This window comes from Paramisgurnus dabryanus, chromosome 2 (assembly GCF_030506205.2).
Source record: "Paramisgurnus dabryanus chromosome 2, PD_genome_1.1, whole genome shotgun sequence".
NCBI classification, from domain to species: Eukaryota; Metazoa; Chordata; class Actinopteri; order Cypriniformes; family Cobitidae; genus Paramisgurnus; species Paramisgurnus dabryanus.
In genome coordinates this window covers 50,543,152-50,562,676 of record NC_133338.1, presented here as the reverse complement: position 1 = coordinate 50,562,676, position 19,525 = coordinate 50,543,152, and the positions used below count along the sequence as shown (strand labels likewise).

General features: G+C 37.7%; 1 protein-coding gene and 2 long non-coding RNA genes across 3 annotated transcripts in view; 2 read left to right on the top strand and 1 right to left on the bottom strand.

The window, feature by feature from the left end:
- LOC135743840 (uncharacterized) overlaps nt 1-19,525 on the bottom strand; it is a 24,574-nt gene extending 5,049 nt beyond the window's left edge. Inside the window, exon 1 of the long non-coding RNA XR_010530594.2 lies at nt 19,231-19,525. This is a non-coding gene — a long non-coding RNA (uncharacterized lncRNA). The remainder of the gene's footprint in view (nt 1-19,230) is intronic.
- On the top strand, nt 944-5,340 carry LOC135743702 (uncharacterized). The gene is made up of 4 exons (XR_010530565.2): nt 944-1,057; nt 1,816-1,905; nt 4,942-5,145; nt 5,276-5,340. It is a non-coding gene; the product is annotated as an uncharacterized lncRNA (long non-coding RNA).
- Nucleotides 5,356-15,891, top strand: LOC135743701 (uncharacterized). Its single transcript, XM_065261473.2, has 4 exons — nt 5,356-5,385; nt 5,748-6,755; nt 9,754-9,922; nt 15,499-15,891. The coding sequence occupies exons 1-4, from the start codon at nt 5,358-5,360 to the stop codon at nt 15,626-15,628; spliced, it is 1,335 nt and encodes a 444-aa protein (XP_065117545.2). The 5' UTR covers nt 5,356-5,357; the 3' UTR covers nt 15,629-15,891.

Here is a 19,525-nt window from a genome sequence, read left to right as displayed (position 1 = left end):
AATGATATCCTAATCAAACTGGGGAACACGTGAATTCTTACATTTACAAAATAAACACATGTAAACATAAATTGGCCATTTTATACCTGTACTGAGTAAATAAAACTTTGATGGCTATACCTTAATGCACTACTGTTAAGTCCAACATCATGCTGTCTGTAGAAACCAAAAATGCGTTCCTTACTCAAGATTACTTTTAGCATCATGCAAATTCTCTTCTGGAGTTGAACTTTCCGCGGAAGACGTGTTTGAGGCAAATAACGCGCGTTTGCGGCAAAAAAGCCAATTTGGGTCATTCGCATTGCCCCGCGCGAATTTGCATCTTTACATTGATGTTGTATCATGTAATCTACTCGCGCAAATAATTAATCCACACCACAGAATTAAAAGACAGTAATGCTGCTTTTATTTGTTGTCGGATTTTTCTGCTCGTGATCACCATGTGACTGCGCGAATGAAATCTGACACCAGCATTGCAAGCAGTTAAAGCAGCTAGTGCATAGTGACTGGATATCAACTCGCTGGAAGGCGTTTAAGTTTTATATCCCAGCGCGCAGATCATGCGGGCACGCAACACACTAACTGAAGTACAGGGAATATAAAACGGACAGATTTGAATGGATAAACCGAAAAACCGCAAATCACATGCGTGAATTGAACCGTGGGGGTCCAACCGACCGGTTCAATATTGTATTGAGAATTGTGGCATCCCTAGTACGTGTTTATTGTACTTATGTTTATTTTTCTGTACAGCACTTTGGACAACTTTGGTTGTTGTATAGTGCTTAACAAATAAAGTTGGTATGGTAAGTTTAGCTGTTTAAAAAAAAAAGACCGTTGCAATTTAAATAATAAGCTACAAAAACCAATGCAAAAGACAAATCAAAAACCTCTGTGTTCAGCGAATCATTTTCACGGCAATAATTATTTAAGCCAATCAGAATTGACACCTCTGCTACGTTGGTGGCGCACGCAGGAAGAAGCACGCGACATGATGAAGACGGCGGCGCGCTGGTGAACTACTCTGCTGTTTTCGACGAAGCAACACTTGTGAGAGGTAACATCGAAAATATTTACTGACACATTAAAAAATTCAACGCAGTACTGACATAGCTACAGTATACATTAAGACTGACGACCGAAAACAAAACAAGTAATGTATGTCAGATGTTGCATTAGTTAGTTTGCAGATGCAGTTTAGCTTTGTGTTAACGTTAATTTACCTGAACGCAATTTAACGTTGCATTTATGAGAACATTACCTTTGTGCTGGCTTGTATTTTTGTGGCCGTGACTGTGTGGCACGTGGCTGGCTAACTAAAAAATTTAGCTAACTAAAGTTGACCACTGCTAGCGACAGCTTTCAAATATGCTGCGCATTAACTGGCCCAAAACATGGTCAAAATTATTAGAAAAAGATACTTGTTTGGGTTAAAGTGATAAGTCAACGTTGACTTTGGTTTCAAATGGTACACTAACAGCACTCTCTAGCAAAAGCATCCACGATTCTCAAAAAAAGTCAGCAAATTTAGTGTAATTAATATAGCACTCTACAGCTAAAATAACATAAGGAAAATACTCGTAGTGTGGTGCTAGATAGTCACATTGTAAAGGTTTAAGAAACAAACACACTTTATTTCAATTTCTAAAGGCTTAACACTGAGTGACTGTTTCAGAAATGCCTAAATTACATATTTTTTGTGACTGAATCTGAGACTCAAGTAAATAAAGAAAATTAATGTTGCTGTATTACAATTTTTGTAATGTAATTTTGCACAAACATTATGCAAACTAATTTTTTTCATTTCTTTTTCAGTTTTTTGATTCAATACCAGGAATTGGAACAATAGCTATCTGGAACTTCTGGAACTGAGATCAGTCAGAAGCCTTCAAGCTCAAACATTAAGTAAGTTTGCAATATGGCAAGTGTTCTAAAAGCTTTCACATGTCCTACATGTGGCATTTCTATGGAAACAGTGAAAGGGTATGTAAATCATCAAAAATTACACACAAATGAAGCACATGGTGAATATGCCTGTTGTGTAATTGGGTGCAAATCAAAGTTTATCAAGTATAATTCCTTTAAAAGTCATATGTTGCGCCAACATAGGCGGTCATCTGTGTCACAATGTGAAACCGTACAGGGTCTGAAATGTGAAAAGCCACATTGCCAGAAACAATGCATTGATCTGAAAGATCTTTTAGGTCATTTAAAGTTGCATGTTTCAAAGAAAGAAGAGGTGAAGTGCCCATTTAAAGGCTGTGGCAAAGCCTTTTCATTGAGGTCCTCTTTTACGGCACACATTTCTAGAAATCATGAAAAAGCTGCATCTGTGCACGTGTCAGCTATGTATCTTGTTGATTCTGTGCCAAGCCAGTCTTTTGATGTTGCTCAAAGTCCGTCAGATGTAAGCATTGACGAGCCTGAGGATATCCTGGACCCACCAGATATGAAAGGGCTATATATGAGAAATTTGTGTATGTTTTACATGAAGTTACAGGCCAAATACCTTGTACCTTCATCCACTATTCAGATGATTGTGGAACAAGTAGATAGTCTCAGTGATGTGTGTCACCAGTACACAAGAAATCAGCTTAAAGGTGTCCTCCAAGCTAATACAAGACTGACAGAGTCAGAAATAAAAGATGTTCTGGCAAGTTTAAATGATTCTAGCTTGCATGCATCCTGTAGCCCTGCACTCTCTTCTGGGTATTTGAGAAGGCAATATTTTCAGACAAACTTCTCTTATGTGCATCCTCAAACTATTAGTTTAGGCACAGATCATAATAGAAAGGAACAATTTGCTCAGTATATCCCAATAAAAGAGACTTTGCAGGCTTTGCTAAAAGACCCAATTGTGTGGAAAGAATGTACAAAGCATGAAGATGACACTTCTGCACATGTTCTAAGTGATGTGAGAGATGGATCTGTTTACAAGAGTAATGCACTGTTTAGGGAGTCGGGTATAAGTATAAAGCTCATACTGTATCAAGATGCCTTCGAGGTTGTTAATCCTCTTGGGTCAGCAAAAAAAAAATACAAGATACTTGGGGTTTACTTTACACTGGCCAACCTTGACCCATTTTATCGTTCCAGTGTTGAAAACTTGCAGCTTGTGCTTTTGTGTAGGGAAGAACACTTTAAATATTTTGGCCACGACAAAGTGTTCTCCACACTGCTTTCAGATATCAAGGAGTTGGAGACAAATGGGCTTGTGATATCTGGGCATGTTGTTAAGGCATCAGTTTTTTGCATTGCTGGAGATAATTTGGGGTCTCACAACATTGGAGGTTTCACAGAGAACTTCAGTACATCCACTTACTTCTGTAGATATTGCCTGGTAACTAGAAGTGAGTTCCATGATTTCCAAAAAGGTGCACCACCTCGAACAGTGTTAAACTACAATGAGGCAGTACAACAGATAAGAAGTGGTGCCCTGACAGAATTCAGGGGTGTAAAATTTGATTCGGTTTTCAATTCCCTCACTTACTTTCATGTCAGCCAGCCTGGCCTCCCACCTTGTATTGGACATGATGTGTTTGAAGGAGTTGTGGCATATGACTTGGCCATGTACATCAAGCACTTTGTGAAGGTAAAGAAATTCTTTACTTACAGTCAGCTAAACCGGAGAATCAGGCAGTTCAGCTATCAGGGATCTGATGCCAGTTCTACTCCTTCAGAGGTTGTTGAAAAGGGAGTTAAAATAGGTGGCCAGGCAGCAGAAAACTGGTCTCTCTTGAGGCTTCTTCCTATTATAATAGGTGAAAAGATTGCCGAAACAGATGATCCGATATGGCAGCTGACAGTCCAGCTAAAAGAACTTGTGGAATTAATATGTGCCCCTAAAATATCTCACTCTCAAGTTGCTTTGCTCAATGTTCTCATTGTGGAGTATTTAGAAACAAGAAAGGAGATGTTTCCTGATCATAAACTCAAACCAAAGCACCATTACATGGGCCACTACCCTGCTTTGATTCTCAAGTTTGGCCCACTCATAAGATTGTGGACTATGAGATTCGAAAGCAAGCATTCCTATTTCAAAAGATGTGTGAGAAGAACACAGAATTTTAAAAATGTGTGCCAGACACTTGCAAATAACCACCAACTTCTGCAAACATATCTAAACTCAAGTTCTGTCTTTGCTCCTACTTTGCAAGTGAAACAATCCACCCCTTTCCATGCAGAGTTGTACAGTGATGCAGTACGCAGTGCAGTAGAAGCAAGCTTGCCTGATCAGTGTGCTCTTGAAGCATCTACTGAGATACAGTGGAAAGGCACTCTATACAGAAAGGGATTGTTTCTTTGCATAGGTCCTGGCGTGTCAACATAGTTTGCACAAATCGAACTTATGCTAATAATGGATCAAAATGTGCACTTCCTTGTAACTCCTCATGGTTCACAGTATTTACCTGAGCTTGGACTGTATGAAATTCACACAGCATGTGGAGGCATGATGTGCATAAATGGAGAGCTCTTGTTGGATTACTATCCATTGCCTGCTTATGCTTTTTGTGGAACTCGAGTAATTTCTCTCAAACATAGCAAAGTAGATATTGAGTAGGGAATTTAATGCTGAGTTGTGACTGTGTGAGCACTAGGTAATGTAAGGATGAGTACAGTAGACTGTGCAGGACTTGAGTATGGCTGAAGAGGTCCTTAAATGCTTGAAATTACATGCTAGAATTTAACTTTCAATAACAGAGTTCCATACATATTTTTATGTAGTTAAAAACAGCTAGTGATAAAACGGTCACCACTTCACACAGATGCAGAAACAAATCTACACACACATGAGGCTAATGTTTAAAGCTGATCATGAAATGGCTGCCTCTGAAGCTAAGAAATGAAGAATACATTACATTTTCCTTTTGGGCTGAATTGCACTTTGGATATTTTTTTGGGGCTAACACTGAATTACAATGTCTGACTATCTTTTCTTAGTGATGGATGATGTAGACAGTGGTCTTTCTGACTTCATTTACTCTGTGCTGCCAAATTCAAGTTCAAATGACCTGCTGTTAGAGGCTCTTCAGACCCTGGGTGTGGAAACCGTTGAAGATTTAAAATATGTCCAGGAGGCAGATCTTGTTAATACCCTCAGGCCAATTGAAGCTCGAAAATTGATTGCGACATTTAAAGCTTTCTGTAAGTATACTTAATTGTAAGTTGTAAACACATATTATATCCTCACAACATAATGGATCAGTTGGATTTGAGTTTTGCAAAGTGATTTTGAAAGATTTTGCAGGCCTAAATCCTATTGTCTTCTGTCCAGCTGAAAAGGATGCCAAAGAGATTCCTCATCTGCCTACCAGAGCTGAGCCAGAAAGATTGTTAAGCAAACACACGCAGGAACAATGCCATGCAGAGACCATCCATCTACAAGTATGTGTGATGAAAATGTTTTGGCTTAATTAAAATATCACAGCGTATTTTCTAATTATTACTGTCATTTGATCTGAGACAAACAAGCCTGAACTATACAATAAAGGGATATTGCATTGTTCAGGCTTAGGGTTAGACTGTGATGTATAAATATTACAAATGAAAATGCGTTATCATTTAAATTCGATCTTAAGCCTGGTAGAATAGATTAGTGTTTCACATACAGTAGCTGTTTTTTTTGTCGTTTTATCACACTCCATCAAAAATGTACTAGAGTTCTGGCATGTCTTCTGGTCATAGGCCAGTAGTGAATGCTAACATTTAATGAAGTATTTTGAAATATGTTTTTCTGCCCTCTTCAGGTGAATACAGTACAGATCATTCCAACTCTCCACAGTCTTCCTCAAGCTCAAGTGAACTCTCAACTCCTCATAGAAACACTCCAGTGGATAACAACTGGCACTTCAATTTTGAGATGCCCTGGAGTAAAATGCCGTCAGAACTTACCAGAAAGCTTGAAAATAAAGAGCGCCCAACAGGACGTGAAAGACGTGAAATGATTCGCCTGATGTTAGGAGAGATTCTAACCATCTGCCCTGCACCAGGGAAGAAACATCTCTGTGAAATTGCCAGGAAGATTGTTTTAAGATATCCTCTGTCATTTAGAGATGTTATTGAAGATCAAGTTGTTGGTAGTGGCTATGACTCCCTTACCAAGCAGCTGCAGGCTAGACTTGACAACATGAAAAGAGGGAAAACCTCACTTTACCTGAGAAGACAGACGTCCAGCACAAGTGACGGAGAAGACCCACCTTCCAAGAAAAGAAGAGTGGACACATATGGGTGCACAAATTGGCAACCAAAACGGCTGCCACTGGGTGAAACTGAGGAGACTCAGAAATGTGCACAAGAAGAATTAGAGAACATGCACAAAAACAAAAGCAAGAACACCAAAAGTATTAAAGAAAAAATGCTGGCTACTTTCTACACTCAGAGAAGCGACATAAGTAGAATGGAAATCCCTGTTTTGGTAAAAGAGTGGCCATATCTGTTTGAGATGTGCGGGATAATGGTCCACTTCAAAGAGCTAACAGATATGGATGTTGACAAAGGAGCCATCTCAAGTAAATGTGAAAGAGTAATTTCATATCTCATGTCCCATGACAAGAAGAACAGCAAAATGGAGGGCATCGGAGAAGGCATTGAAAGTGCCAAAGCGAAGCATCTAGATCCTTATCTTCCTGGATGTGTGATGCTGCTTCTGAAACATTTCAGTGAAGATCAGGCCAAGATGTTCGTGATGGTTGATGAGACGTGTCTGCCATCTGAAGTTGATCAACTGCCCAGCACGCCTTGCGTCGTTGTGTGTGGTATGTGGTATTTTATGTTTTATCCCATTTGAGCAAAAGGCATTTTTAAATTTATGAACGGGTTGATACAGGGATATTAAAGGAATACTCCACCGTTTTTTCAATATTTTACTATGTTCTTACCTCAACTTAGACGAATTAATACATACCTTTTTTTCAATGCATGCACTGTACAGCGCCTTGTGAATGTGTTAGCATTTAACCTAGCCCCATTCATTCCTTTGGTACCAAACAAACGTTTTATTTTGTGGCACCATACTTACTGGTGTAACTCCTCATGTAACAGTATTTAAATAGGGAAAACACTGAAGTGTTTGGTGGCTTCTAAATGCATCCCTGTTTGGAACCATAGGAATGAATGGGGCTAGGCTAAATGCTAACACATTCACGACGTGCTGTACAGTGCACGCATTGAAAAAAGATAGATATGTATTAATTCGTCTAAGTTGAGGTAAGAACATAGTGAAATATTAAAAAACGTTGGAGTATTCCTTTAAATCGGGGGCTGGCTGGAGATTCTAGTAAACTTAAGTATATGTTGTTAATGGGTTAAGCATTTTCTGCAATTAGACCTTCATCACCATAGCACTAGCATTATGGAACTAAATTCATTATTTTTTTAAAGGTCATTAAAGGGGTAGTCAAGCTGAAACAGAAAATTGGCATTTATACATCATAATGTCATTCCAAACTTGATTGATTTGTTCATTTTTAGAACACCGATATTGCAGAAAGTTATCAGCTGTTTATGTATATACATTGATGGAACTTTTTGGTTACCATTCACCTTTAAAGGACAAGTTCGGCCTTTTTACACTTAAAGGCCTGTTTTCAGATTGTGTATGATGAAATAGAACGGTTTTGACTGAAATTTCGACATATGGAGCTGCCCCGAGAATTTTCGGCTGTTTCTGTGTCACCTCACAGCTCTACAATGGGTTTAATGGTGCACTGGAACAATCCTTCCTAAAATGCATTAAACTTTCGTTTACAAAGAAGTGAAACTCACCGAGTGGTCAGGGGTGTTCACTGGTATGCTCACACAAAAATTGCTGCAAAAGATGCTTTCCAACAGCTGTTTTAGCATTCGTTGTTAACTTGTGGACCTATTTTTCCAAACGCCTCACACCCGTACATTCTTCTGCTTAGAGCTTGGATAATAGACACTCCAGCCCAGGTGGTGGCGCTAATCCGCCATTGCTCATTTCAAGGATAGAGACAAAGTTCCCGGCGCGGAGTAATACCGTACCTCACAGCACATCTAATACAAGTCAATGGAGTTGGCAAAAACTACGATAAAACCTGTTGGAATGCGTATTTTGCAGCGATTTTTGTGTGAGCATACCAGTGAACACCCCTGACCACTCGGTGAGTTTCATGTCTTTGTAAACGAAAGTTTAATGCATTTTAGGAAGGATTGTTCCAGTGCACCATTAAACCCATTGTAGAGCTGTGAGGTAAAACAGAAACATCCGAAAATTCTCGGGGCAGCCGCATATGTCGAAATTTCAGTCAAAACCGTTCTATTTCATCATAAACAATCTGAAAACAGGCCTTTAAGTGTAAAAAGGCCGAACTTGTCCTTTAATGTAATCCACGTTACGCGTGTTTTAATTCAAGTGTTCTGAACAAATATGGTCACTTATGAGATTTATTAACTACAGTATCAAATCAAAACACATTTTAGTGTACATCAACATCACATACAAAATGTCATATCTTTTAGCATAGAATTGCATTAATCACCATTGCCATAATGTATAGACAAATTTGGTTTCACTTTACGGCCTTATTTATTTTATGTGATTTTAAATTGAGTGTTACAACTGCATTTTATATTTATAAAGAGTAAAGTGATTGTATTGCTTCAGAAGACTTGAATTTAATCTCATGGGTCAAATGGATTACACTCATGCTTTTATCTTTGTGTATCCTCAATGTTGGTTGCCTTTCATCTACATTGTTTGGATCAAAACAGCTGAGAACTTTTAAATATTTTAATTTGTATTACACAGATAAACTGTCTGTTTTGAAAATACAGTTACTGTGAGAATTATTTTTTTGGTGGACACCATTAACTTTTTAAAGGAACATGCCCACATTTTGGGAATTTAGCTTATTCACCGTCTCCCCCAGAGTTAGATAAGTCCATACATACCTCTCTCATCTCCGTGCGTGCTGTAACTCTGTCTGACGCAGCCCCGCTAGCTTAGCTTAGCACAAAGACTGGAAATGCATGGCTCCAGGTACTATACTGCTCCCAATAAGTGACAAAATAACGCGAACATTTTCCTATTTATGTGGTGTGATTTGTATATTCACACCGTGTACAAAAAACAAGGTCTTATGAGACACAGCGATCTTTTAACAGTATACATACTGGGAACTATATTCTCAGAAGGCGAAGCACTGCTACTGGGTGGAGTGATTTGCACAACTCTGACCGAACTCTCTGCTCCTCACCAGGGGCTTCTCGTGTGCTGTGAGCAAATCACTCCACCCAGTAGCAGTGCTTCGCCTTCTGAGAATATAGTTCCTAGTATGTATACTGTTAAAAGATCGCTGTGTCTCATATCACCTTGTTATTTGTACACGGTGTGACTATACAAATCACAACACATAAATAGGAAAATGTTCGCGTTATTTTGTCATTTATTGGGAGCAGTATACTAGCTGGAGCTATTCACTTCCAGTCTTTGTGCTAAGCTAAGCTAGCGGGGGCTGCGTCAGACAGAGTTACAGCACGCACGGAGATGACAGAGGTATGTATGGACTTATAACTCTGGGGGATACGGTGAATAAGCTAAATTCCCAAAATGTGGGCGTGTTCCTTTAACATGGAAAGGTCAAATTCCCAAAATGTGGGCGTGTTCCTTTAACATGGAAAGGTCAAACCCAGATTAGTAAGGTTTTGTTGTTGTGCTAATTTGCGAGCCAAATAATGTGTTTTTTTTTGACAGACAATGTTTTTGACTTCTTATTTTCCTATGTACTGTAGGGAGTTCTCCCCTCACAGCTGAAAACTTGATGATTGCTGTGGACCAGACCATCGTGAAAGATGGGGTTACAAATTGTGGTGATGCCCTTCTGATGATGTTCGTATCCTACTACTGCCTCAACATCAGTTATCCACTGGAACTTGGAGCAACTCTGGAGTTCATGCAGAGGTAAGACTTAAAGTTTAACCACAAAATGCATTTCCTGAAGAACAAAAAGTGTGTATATATGGCCCAAAGATGGATAAATAAACAATTATCCATTTAGGAAATTAATGGACATGAAACCGGTAACAGAAGAAAGTCTAGATAAATTTTATTTGATGGCAAGATCATTACAACATTTATTCAATGACAGGAGCAAAATGAGCAGACGCTGTGCATTTCTGGGGCCTCATTTATCAATAGTGCGTAGAAAATGTTCTATATTTTGTCCTACGAATGAAATTTAGTATGTGCGTAAGTACAAAAAAATCGGTATTTATCAAACGTGCGCACGTGGTTCGTACGCACATCAGTAAGTAATCCTTGTTGATAAATCCCGCGTGTTCTTAAGCACCAAGCTCGTGCACGTTCATGGTTCATTTGCATTCCAAAACGCCTCCAATAATCCATATATGGTGCCAACACCTCCCTTTTGAATTCACGTGGTTGTGCTTTTTCCCCTCACCGCAATAATGGCAAAGAAAGTGAAAAAAGGGACTTTACAGACACAGAAATGGAGTTGCGCGTGGATGAGGTTAAATCCAAATAACACATACTGTTTGGTTCACTTAGTGCGGGAGGAATGACTAACAAAAGAAAAAAATCTGCATTGTGAACATGTTACCAGTGCGGTTAATTCCATTGGGTCTGAGGAGAGGACACTTACAGAAATAAAAAAGTGATTTGACATTTAAATTATCAGTCAAAAAATGCGTCACAGCACACCGACGTGAAATCAGTGCAACTGGAGGAGAACAGACAAAGACAGTACTTTCCACCTTGGACAGCTGCATAGCCAGCATCATCGGCTGTGTCAAGCATTTGTCTGAGCTTTCTTTTATAGGGGTAGACACCAAGTTGACAACAAGTCACAAATAAAATCATTAATTCAACACTGGTTTGCGGTTACTTTATTAACAATAATCATTTTTAATACCTGCTTGTGGATAATAAATGCACACTTCTTTACACACTGTGGATGATCCGGTGTAGTATCGGTATTCTATCACTAGATGCTATGCGTACGCATGCTCCGAGCGGTGTGTATATTTACACACATTTCTACGTATAAGTGCAATTTGATAAATTCCACACTTTGCGTAAAACTGTTCCTACGCAAAATTTACGCACACTTCTGTTCGTACGCACGCTTGTTAAATGAGGCCCCTGGCATCTGTGGGAAGACAACTGGTATTGGTACATTATAGGGGTTGAACGACTTCAAATTATTTAAAGTCGACTGTTATGACATCAAAGTCGAGTCAACGTCGACTAGTCGTTGATGTCAATCATACAAAACACAAGAGATGGGACTGCTTTGCAACATGCCACAATTTATTAGCAGAACATTAATACAGATGCTGATTATACAGCTTATGTTGCAACTTAAATTAAAAAAATTATACAGCTCATATGTTGCAACTTAACGTAACAATGCAACACTTAGTCCAGTTTTAGAGCATTTTTTAATCGATGCATGTCGGCATAACAATGCTAAAATTATACAGCTCCTATGTTGCAACTTAATGTTAACTAGGGATGGCGAAAACTAAACATTTTCTTGACTGGCCACCGAGCCTCATTAGCTGGTTTAAAATATGCTACGCTGTTTGAAATAACAGCCATTTCGAGCCGCGCCTGCAATTTCGCAACTCTGTCGCATCTCTCTGCGCTCTGCCTCCGGCTCACAAACAAACACACTTTTTTAAATCCCCTACAGCGCGGAACATGAGTCCCACAAACGCGGCGCCGAATCGGAGGACAAATGGCTGCTTAGTTTCGAAATAGTTTAGGTACAAGGTCGTTTGTGAAGCTCATTTGAAAATTGCCGCGGCTCATTTAAAAAAATGACAGCTCCGAAGAGACTGCGCTTTAGTTTGAGGTAGTGCTGCTAACAATAATAAAGACAGAGGATGATCATCATCACCTTATCTGTTACCACTGAAATGTAGATGTCATGTATTTCCAAATCTAAACCCATCTTATGCGAAAAGTTGCCTAATAGACTGCAACACGATAAAACGGGCACCTTCAGAATGCGTAAAAGACACACCGGCTAAGGCAGGTCTGAAAGCCCTTGCCTGCTCTAGAAATACAGCAAATATATTTAATGCAAATGTATGAGGCATATAGACCTACGTTTTATTCATTTATGATGAGGTGCGTTCTAGTTAACAATGCAATGCAAGTGAACGCGCCGTGCCGGCGCCTTCATGCACGGACCGGTTATTATATTCTCTGCTATATTTGCTTTTTATTAATTAAATACATGCAATTGGTTGATGAAACATTTATTAAAATTAAGATACAATTTATACAAAACGAAATTCATTTAAAAGAAATGCTTTCTACAAAGCAAAACTTAATTAAGTGGTAAAAATAATGTCTGAGGATTTACAGAAACAAATCTTACTCTGCACTTTACTGTTAGCCTAAAAGACATAATGTTAATAATTTGGAACACAACCAGGAGAGACTTTAATTTTAATTATTTTATTGCTGTATTTTATTTACTATTCGAATAAAGGAATTTATCTATTATTAATTTATTTTTAAAAATAGCCTCTAGCATTTACTTTTCGCAAACCTTGTGAGCGTGCGAAACCAAATACAGTGACCTCGCGCCAAATGTTTTTTATTGGTTTATTAAGTACAAACAGGCAAGTTATGAAAAACTGAGTGTGAGGGATTTTTTCACTTCACACAAAAAGATCTTGGAAAGAAATAGATGACTAGCTGTAGTAGCTTAGTCCACTGTCTGTGTGATCAATGCGACTAGTCGACCTCAGGCTTAAAGCGTCACGACATTGCATTAAGGTCGACTAGTCGACTAGTCGACTAGTTGGTTCAACCCCTAGTACATTATTAACTGTCTATTCCGATTTAATAGATCACAATTTTTTCCCTGTTGGACATTACATTTTTATGGCGTTTAATCAGACCCAAAAGTCGCGCGCACAAAAAAAAACTCGACTCGCTCTATGCTCGCATGGCTGCACCACACGCGCTCGCTCGATCAAGATCCGTTTTGGGACTTTGGGGGCGGGACATTGACTGATGTCTCTGCATGTGTGATTGGTTGTTTGATTTAATCAGTGACACGCATAATCTTCTGTTCCTCAATTTGTATCCAGTCACTCTAGGTAGAGAAGACACGTTTAAATATGACCATTAATGTCAGAGCAGGTAATTTATTAAAACATTAGTTTTGTTTAAACCATGCAATAAGCTGCAAACAATATCCAAAAAACGCTAATTTAAGGTATCAATTTTGTTTGTTGTTTAATATGTAGATAATTTAACAAAATGAACCATATTATGGCAAAAAAAAAATCAATGCTATTTTGAACATGAAAAGGTCCAGAATGGCTATGTGTGTGTACACACACACACACACAGCCATTCTGTATAACGTCCTGATATATATATATATATATATATATATATATATATATATATATATCTTTGTTTATACTACTTATTTTTGCTTTGTATATTTAACAAAAATCTTACTGTTCCATTTTAAAATTTTCACTGTATATCTTATTTCTTTTTATTTTATTTTTACACAGGCCAACTGAACATGCTTTGGGAATACATGAACAGTCTTTGTCATGCTAATAAGGTCCACTCAAATTAAAATGGTTAGATAATATCACCTTGCAAAGCTTTGTACAGGACTATACTAAAGTTTGCTCATGCTAACTTAGTCTGAACCAACTCTGTGACGTGACAATGTAATTGTAGCCTACAGTATATATTGCAAGATGATATTATCTAATTAAACCGTAACCATATAATACCTTAAAAATTGGTGTTATTTTTTTGGTTTGCAGCTTATTGCATGGATCAAACAAAACTAATGTTTTAACATAAATTACCTCCTCCGACATAATGGTCATACTAAAACGTGTCTTCTCTATCTGTGTGACGGATTATGCATGTCACTGATTAAATCAAACAACCAATCACGGATGCGGAGACATCAGTCAATCTCTCACCCTCAAAGTCCCAAAACTGATCTTGATCGAGCGAGTGCGTGTGGTGCAGCCGCGCGAGCATAGAGGGAGTCGAGCGAGCGCTCATCCCAGCCCTTGCTCGCGTGACTGCATTTGTGTGCGCAGAGCGGAGGTGCGCTCTAGCGGGGACGCTTTTCCCCGCGCAAAATGTTCTGGGCGCTCGCGAGGACGCTTTCGCGCGCGCGAAGTGTTCTGCGCGCTCGTATCTCTCGCTTGCGCGTGGTTTTTGTGCACGTAACTTTTGGGTCTGATTAAACGGCATACATTTTCACCTTCCATCAATCTTGTGGTGCGACTATCACTGTGTCCTAACCAGACACGATGCGATAAGATTCCAGCGACAAGCAATTTGTCTGTCCACACCAGACACGATTACAAGATGCAACAAAATCAATCAAAAACCACAGCTAATCAGAACAGCGTGTGGGCGGGCTCCCGCGGCAAATGCACGGCCCCAGAGATTAATTTTGTTAAAAACATAATAAATCAAAATGTATTATTTTACACTTTACACCATTTTAAACTATTAAAAATACATACGGAGATATTAAAGCAATCTTTGTTATAGAATGAAGTTTGAACGTTCTTGTTTCCATTTGTGAAATTGTAAGACCTGAGGTAGTACGGCTACAAGGTTGGGAACAATAAATGATATTCAAAGTCACATTACACGCTTTTAACATTAAATAAAGCACATAAACGGTACCTGAGATTATCATTGCCATACTTTGCTTCTATTTCATCGCGGCTGGAACTACAACACAGTTTCTAAAATACAATCATTGTTTGTCGCCGTCACGGCTGGTTAGGACATGGTATAACACTTCCTTTATGATCTATGGAGATGTTGACACTGGCAGCAGATTTTAAAGGAACAGTATGTAAGAAATTTAAACAGTTGAGTTGCAGCCCTCAACTGATGTTTATGTTGTCATGTTGTGTATTGGCCACCAGTTGTGTGATTGCAGTACCAGTTTTAGCCACAAGTTTTGTGATTGCAATACCAGTTTTGGCCACAATCCTACATACTGTTCCTTTAACACTGGTTGTTGGAATGCATCACAGCCATTGTAGGCACAGTTGCTTAATGGGAGATACTTGTTCACCCCAAAATAAAATTGTCATCGTTTACTTGCACTCATGTTGTTTTAAACCTGTATGAATTTCTTCTTTTGAACACAAAGATATTTTGAAGAATGTTTGTAACCAAACAGTTGATGGACCCCATTGACTTCCAAAGTATTTTTTTCCATACTATTGAAGTCAATAGGGTCCATCAACAGTTTGGTTACAAACAAATCTTCAAAGTATCTTCTGTGTTCAACAGAAGAAATAAATGTGTACAGGTTTGTAACAACTAAAAGTTGAGTAAATGATGAAACCTTTATTTTGGGGTGAACTATACCTTTTAGATATGTCTGTCACCTGTGTAGCTCAGTTTAAGTACTTTTTACCTGGCTCATCACAATTGCTGATTATGAAAAATGTTTGTAGCACTATATTAAAGTATTTCTGTCTTCACAGATGCCTTTTCAGGATAAATCCAGATAGGGGGACCAAAGTGGAGAAGCAGCAATCTAAAAAACAGCAGTCCGTAAATCCTAAGGTTCTTTCTTTGATAACAAAAATTGCAGACTTTGAATGGCGAGAGTAGACATCTCACATGCCAGCTTCTTTCTGTTTCATACATTTCCATTTAGTTCATATACTGTTCTGTAATGTGTAAAGCATTCATTCTGCTTGTATTTTGTGGCTCACTGTTATCTTGAGTGAGTGCAGCGTTTTAACGTGTGTTTACACGTTTTAAATTGTGTACATTTCAAAGTAAAGAGTTAAAAAAAGCTCCCAGTAAAGACCGGTAATTTTAACCAGTGGGGAGAACCAGTTTCATAAAACGTGTGTGTGTGTGTGTGTGTGTGTGTGTGTGTGTGTACCTGGTAATTATCACGTTGTGGGGACCAATTGTCCCCATAAAGATAGGAATACCAGTATTTTTGTGACCTTGTGGGGACATTTTGATGTCCCCATGAGGAAACAAGCTTACAAATCAAACAGAATGATGTTTCTTGAAAATGTAAAGTAGCAGAAAGGTTTTTGTGATGGTTGGGGTTAGGGAATGGGGTAGGTAAGGGGAATAGAATATACAGTTTGTATGGTATAAAATGCATTACGTCTATGGAATGTCCCCACAAAACATGGAAACCAGAATGTGTGTGTGTGTGTGTGTGTGTGCGCGTGCGTGCTGCTAAACAATGCTTTGTTAAATGTTGATCACAGCATGTATTTGCAGATAACAAATAAAACAAAATTAAGATTACTGTTGTTGTTTTTATTATTAAAGCAAATCTTTGTTATTTTGCAGTCTAAACTGCAAAAAAAGTTTAAGAACTGTTATAAAAAAAAGTTATCACTCTTTAAAGAATTTTTATGTGTTTTAGGTGTTTGAATATTTTAACCATGTTATTTTAACAATGTATGTTAAAATTAAAAGATTTAATGGTATTATAAGGATATTTTTGTGTAGAATAACCGTAATAAACCATAATTATAGGATTAGAAATTACCGTTTTCTTACAGTATATCAGTTATTATCTGTACTTAAAACTTTTTTTAAAGACAAATTTTCTGTGTTTTAGAGGTGTATGACTGTATTTTAACAATTAATTTATTTTAAAATTAAAAGATTTAATGGTTTTATTAGGATATTTTTGTGTAGATTAACAGTAATAAACCGTAATTATAGGATAAGAAATTACCGTTTTCTTACAGTATATCAGTTATTATCTGTACTTAAAACCTTTTTTTAAAGACAAAGTTTCTGTGTTTTAGAGGTGTATGACTGTATTTTAACAATTAATTTATGTTAAAATTAAAAGATTTAATGGTTTTATTAGGATATTTTTGTGTAGATTAACAGTAATAAACCGTAATTATAGGATAAGAAATTACCGTTTTCTTACAGTATATCAGTTATTATCTGTACTTAAAACCTTTTTTTAAAGACAAAGTTTCTGTGTTTTAGAGGTGTATGACTGTATTTTAACAATTAATTTATGTTAAAATTAAAAGATTTAATTGTTTTATTAGGATATTTTTGTGTAGATTACCAGTAATAAACTGTAATTATAGGAAAATAAATTACCGTTTTCTTACAGTTTTTTACAGTTTTTTTTCTGAAAGTATTTTTCCGTTTTTTAACATAAATTTTCTGGCGCCCCTGCTGCCAGAAAATTACCGTTTTTTTACAGTTTTTTTTTTTACAGTGTGTGCAACAAATGCATAGACTCATAATTTAAAGGTTTTAAAGTTTGGGTCAACCTGTGGCACAGCTTTAAAACTGAAACTTATAAAATCCTATCAGAGGTACAAAATGTCATTGAAACACACCAGTGGCTTTGCTGTCATCAGGATTAAACATGTTACCCCTCGAACCCTCCCTCCTAACAGAGCATCCACACAAAACAAATCCCAATTTAACCCCTGAACCTATATACTATATATTCATTATTTTTTAACACATCAATAATTATGCACTGGCACAGAGTAAGACCCTTTTGACTCCACACAGAAACAGCAACGTGTGCAGCATGACATAATGAACATCCTGGTTCTGTTTTTTCGCTCTTCTATTCTTTTTTTATGTATTATAGAAGTATCGGATCGGGACTCGGTATCGGCAGATACTCAAAATCAAATGACTCGGACTCGAGGGCAAAAAAACCTGATCGGGACATCCCTAGTAAACAGACTACGATTTCCAAGATGCATTGGACCATTCTTTGGAACCCCTAGATTTAGGCATAGCCCCCAATGTCTGCCTCCGCCTCTGTTGAAAAATGAATAATTATAGTCATAACCCAATACAGTTTAAAATGATTTTAATGTCTTGCAAGAGGCACTTCTGTCTGCACAATTCAGACTGTGCAGAGAAAAGGTTCTGCACTGACACTTTTATACTGCTAGACATTTTCACACCCTATATTATTCACACTCTGTACACTCTGTACAGACAATTAAGTCTAAACAGTAAGATAGTAATTTTCCATCATTATATGTCACATAGCCAACTAAACTTAAGGTCAAGACAGAAAACTTAGCTTATGCAGCTTATGAAAACTATTAATAAACAGTAATAAATGCTCATTATCATAAAACAGTAAAATAAGTAAAAATACATTTTTCCACCACTATCCTCACTATTATAATTTCATGATAACCAACATTTAAAATGCTCATCTCTCATGTTTTCAAGAACAGTCTGTGATTGGTTTTTAACTACAGTGATCTCTTGTCCATAATCTGTTTTCAATGTCCACCACTTACAATGACATTTCCCTTACATGGCCACCTTTGGTTGTTTAATCTTTACACTCCTTTCAATCAGCCCTCATCACTTCCTCCTGTTGGGCCATACCTTTTAACTCCTTCTTCAAAACGTTCTGCGTTTTCCTCTCTATCTGTATAAGCTAACACCTGGTTCCATGTATCACAGGGGTCCTTACAAAAATACATAAAATTTCCCCATTGGTATTGGCTATGGATGTCCCAGTAAATTGAAATTCCCCCTCACCATTTATAATACCTGACCCCCATGGGGTCATACAAAAATTGTACCGGTTGACCCTCCATGGCTACTATTTCAATGGGGCCAAGGCTGATAGATGACAAAATAATAAGTTCTCGTGCAGCTGCCCTTACTATGACAAAAGTGCTGTCAGGGTGATGGTGGTGGATAGAACCCAATCGCAGACAGCTCATAACTTAAAGACATGTATTGTAACATAAATACCCTTGAGGTGGCAAACAATGACAATAACTTAAATGATGACCATGACAGGACAAACAGAACGCGACGGTAAGGTTTGGTTTAATTCTTGTCATTTCTCCAACAGCCTCTTTCCAACCATCTTTTTCTTTATTCTATATGTTTTCTTCTGATTTATTTTGAATTTCTCTTTTATTCTTGTTTAACTTCTTTTTGCTGTCTACCTCCATCTTTATTCATTTATATTTCTATATTATATTCACTCACTCACTCATTCATTCATTCATTCATTTTTATCATTTCTCTGTAAATGGGGTGAATATAATTAGTCGTATTATCTTTGGAACTTCCTTGTTCCATATTAAGTCCTATGTAGTCTCTACACTCATTGGACTTAATGAATTCCTGGGAAGTCTCTACACGCCAGACAATTTTGGATAGCTAGTCCTACACAGTCTCTATGTAACTCAGACAATTCGGAATTCACTCACCGTTCAACTTATTCATCGAATTCACACGTCAGATTTGTCGGGGTTGCGTCAGCTTAGGCTCCATTAGAAACAATCCTCACTCCCTGAATCTTCGGGGTAGAGCTAGTTTGCTAATCCGGGATGATCAGTCAATTATTTTGTCCGGAGTCCATCAGCATTGCGATCCCATCCTCATTGCCAAAATTGTTGTGGATTTATTACCTTGTTGAACACATGAATAATTATAGTCATAACCCAGTACAGTTTTAAATGATTTTAATATCTTGCAAGAGGCACTTCCGTCTGCACAATTCAG

Excerpts from the sequence above, each read along its gene's own strand:
- LOC135743701 (XM_065261473.2), top strand. The coding sequence starts at position 5,358 with ATGCCATGCAGAGACCATCCATCTACAA. Across the intron at positions 6,756-9,753 it reads GCCTTGCGTCGTTGTGTGTG|GGAGTTCTCCCCTCACAGCT; the intron begins GTATGTGGTATT and ends TATGTACTGTAG. Across the intron at positions 9,923-15,498 it reads ACTCTGGAGTTCATGCAGAG|ATGCCTTTTCAGGATAAATC; the intron begins GTAAGACTTAAA and ends CTGTCTTCACAG.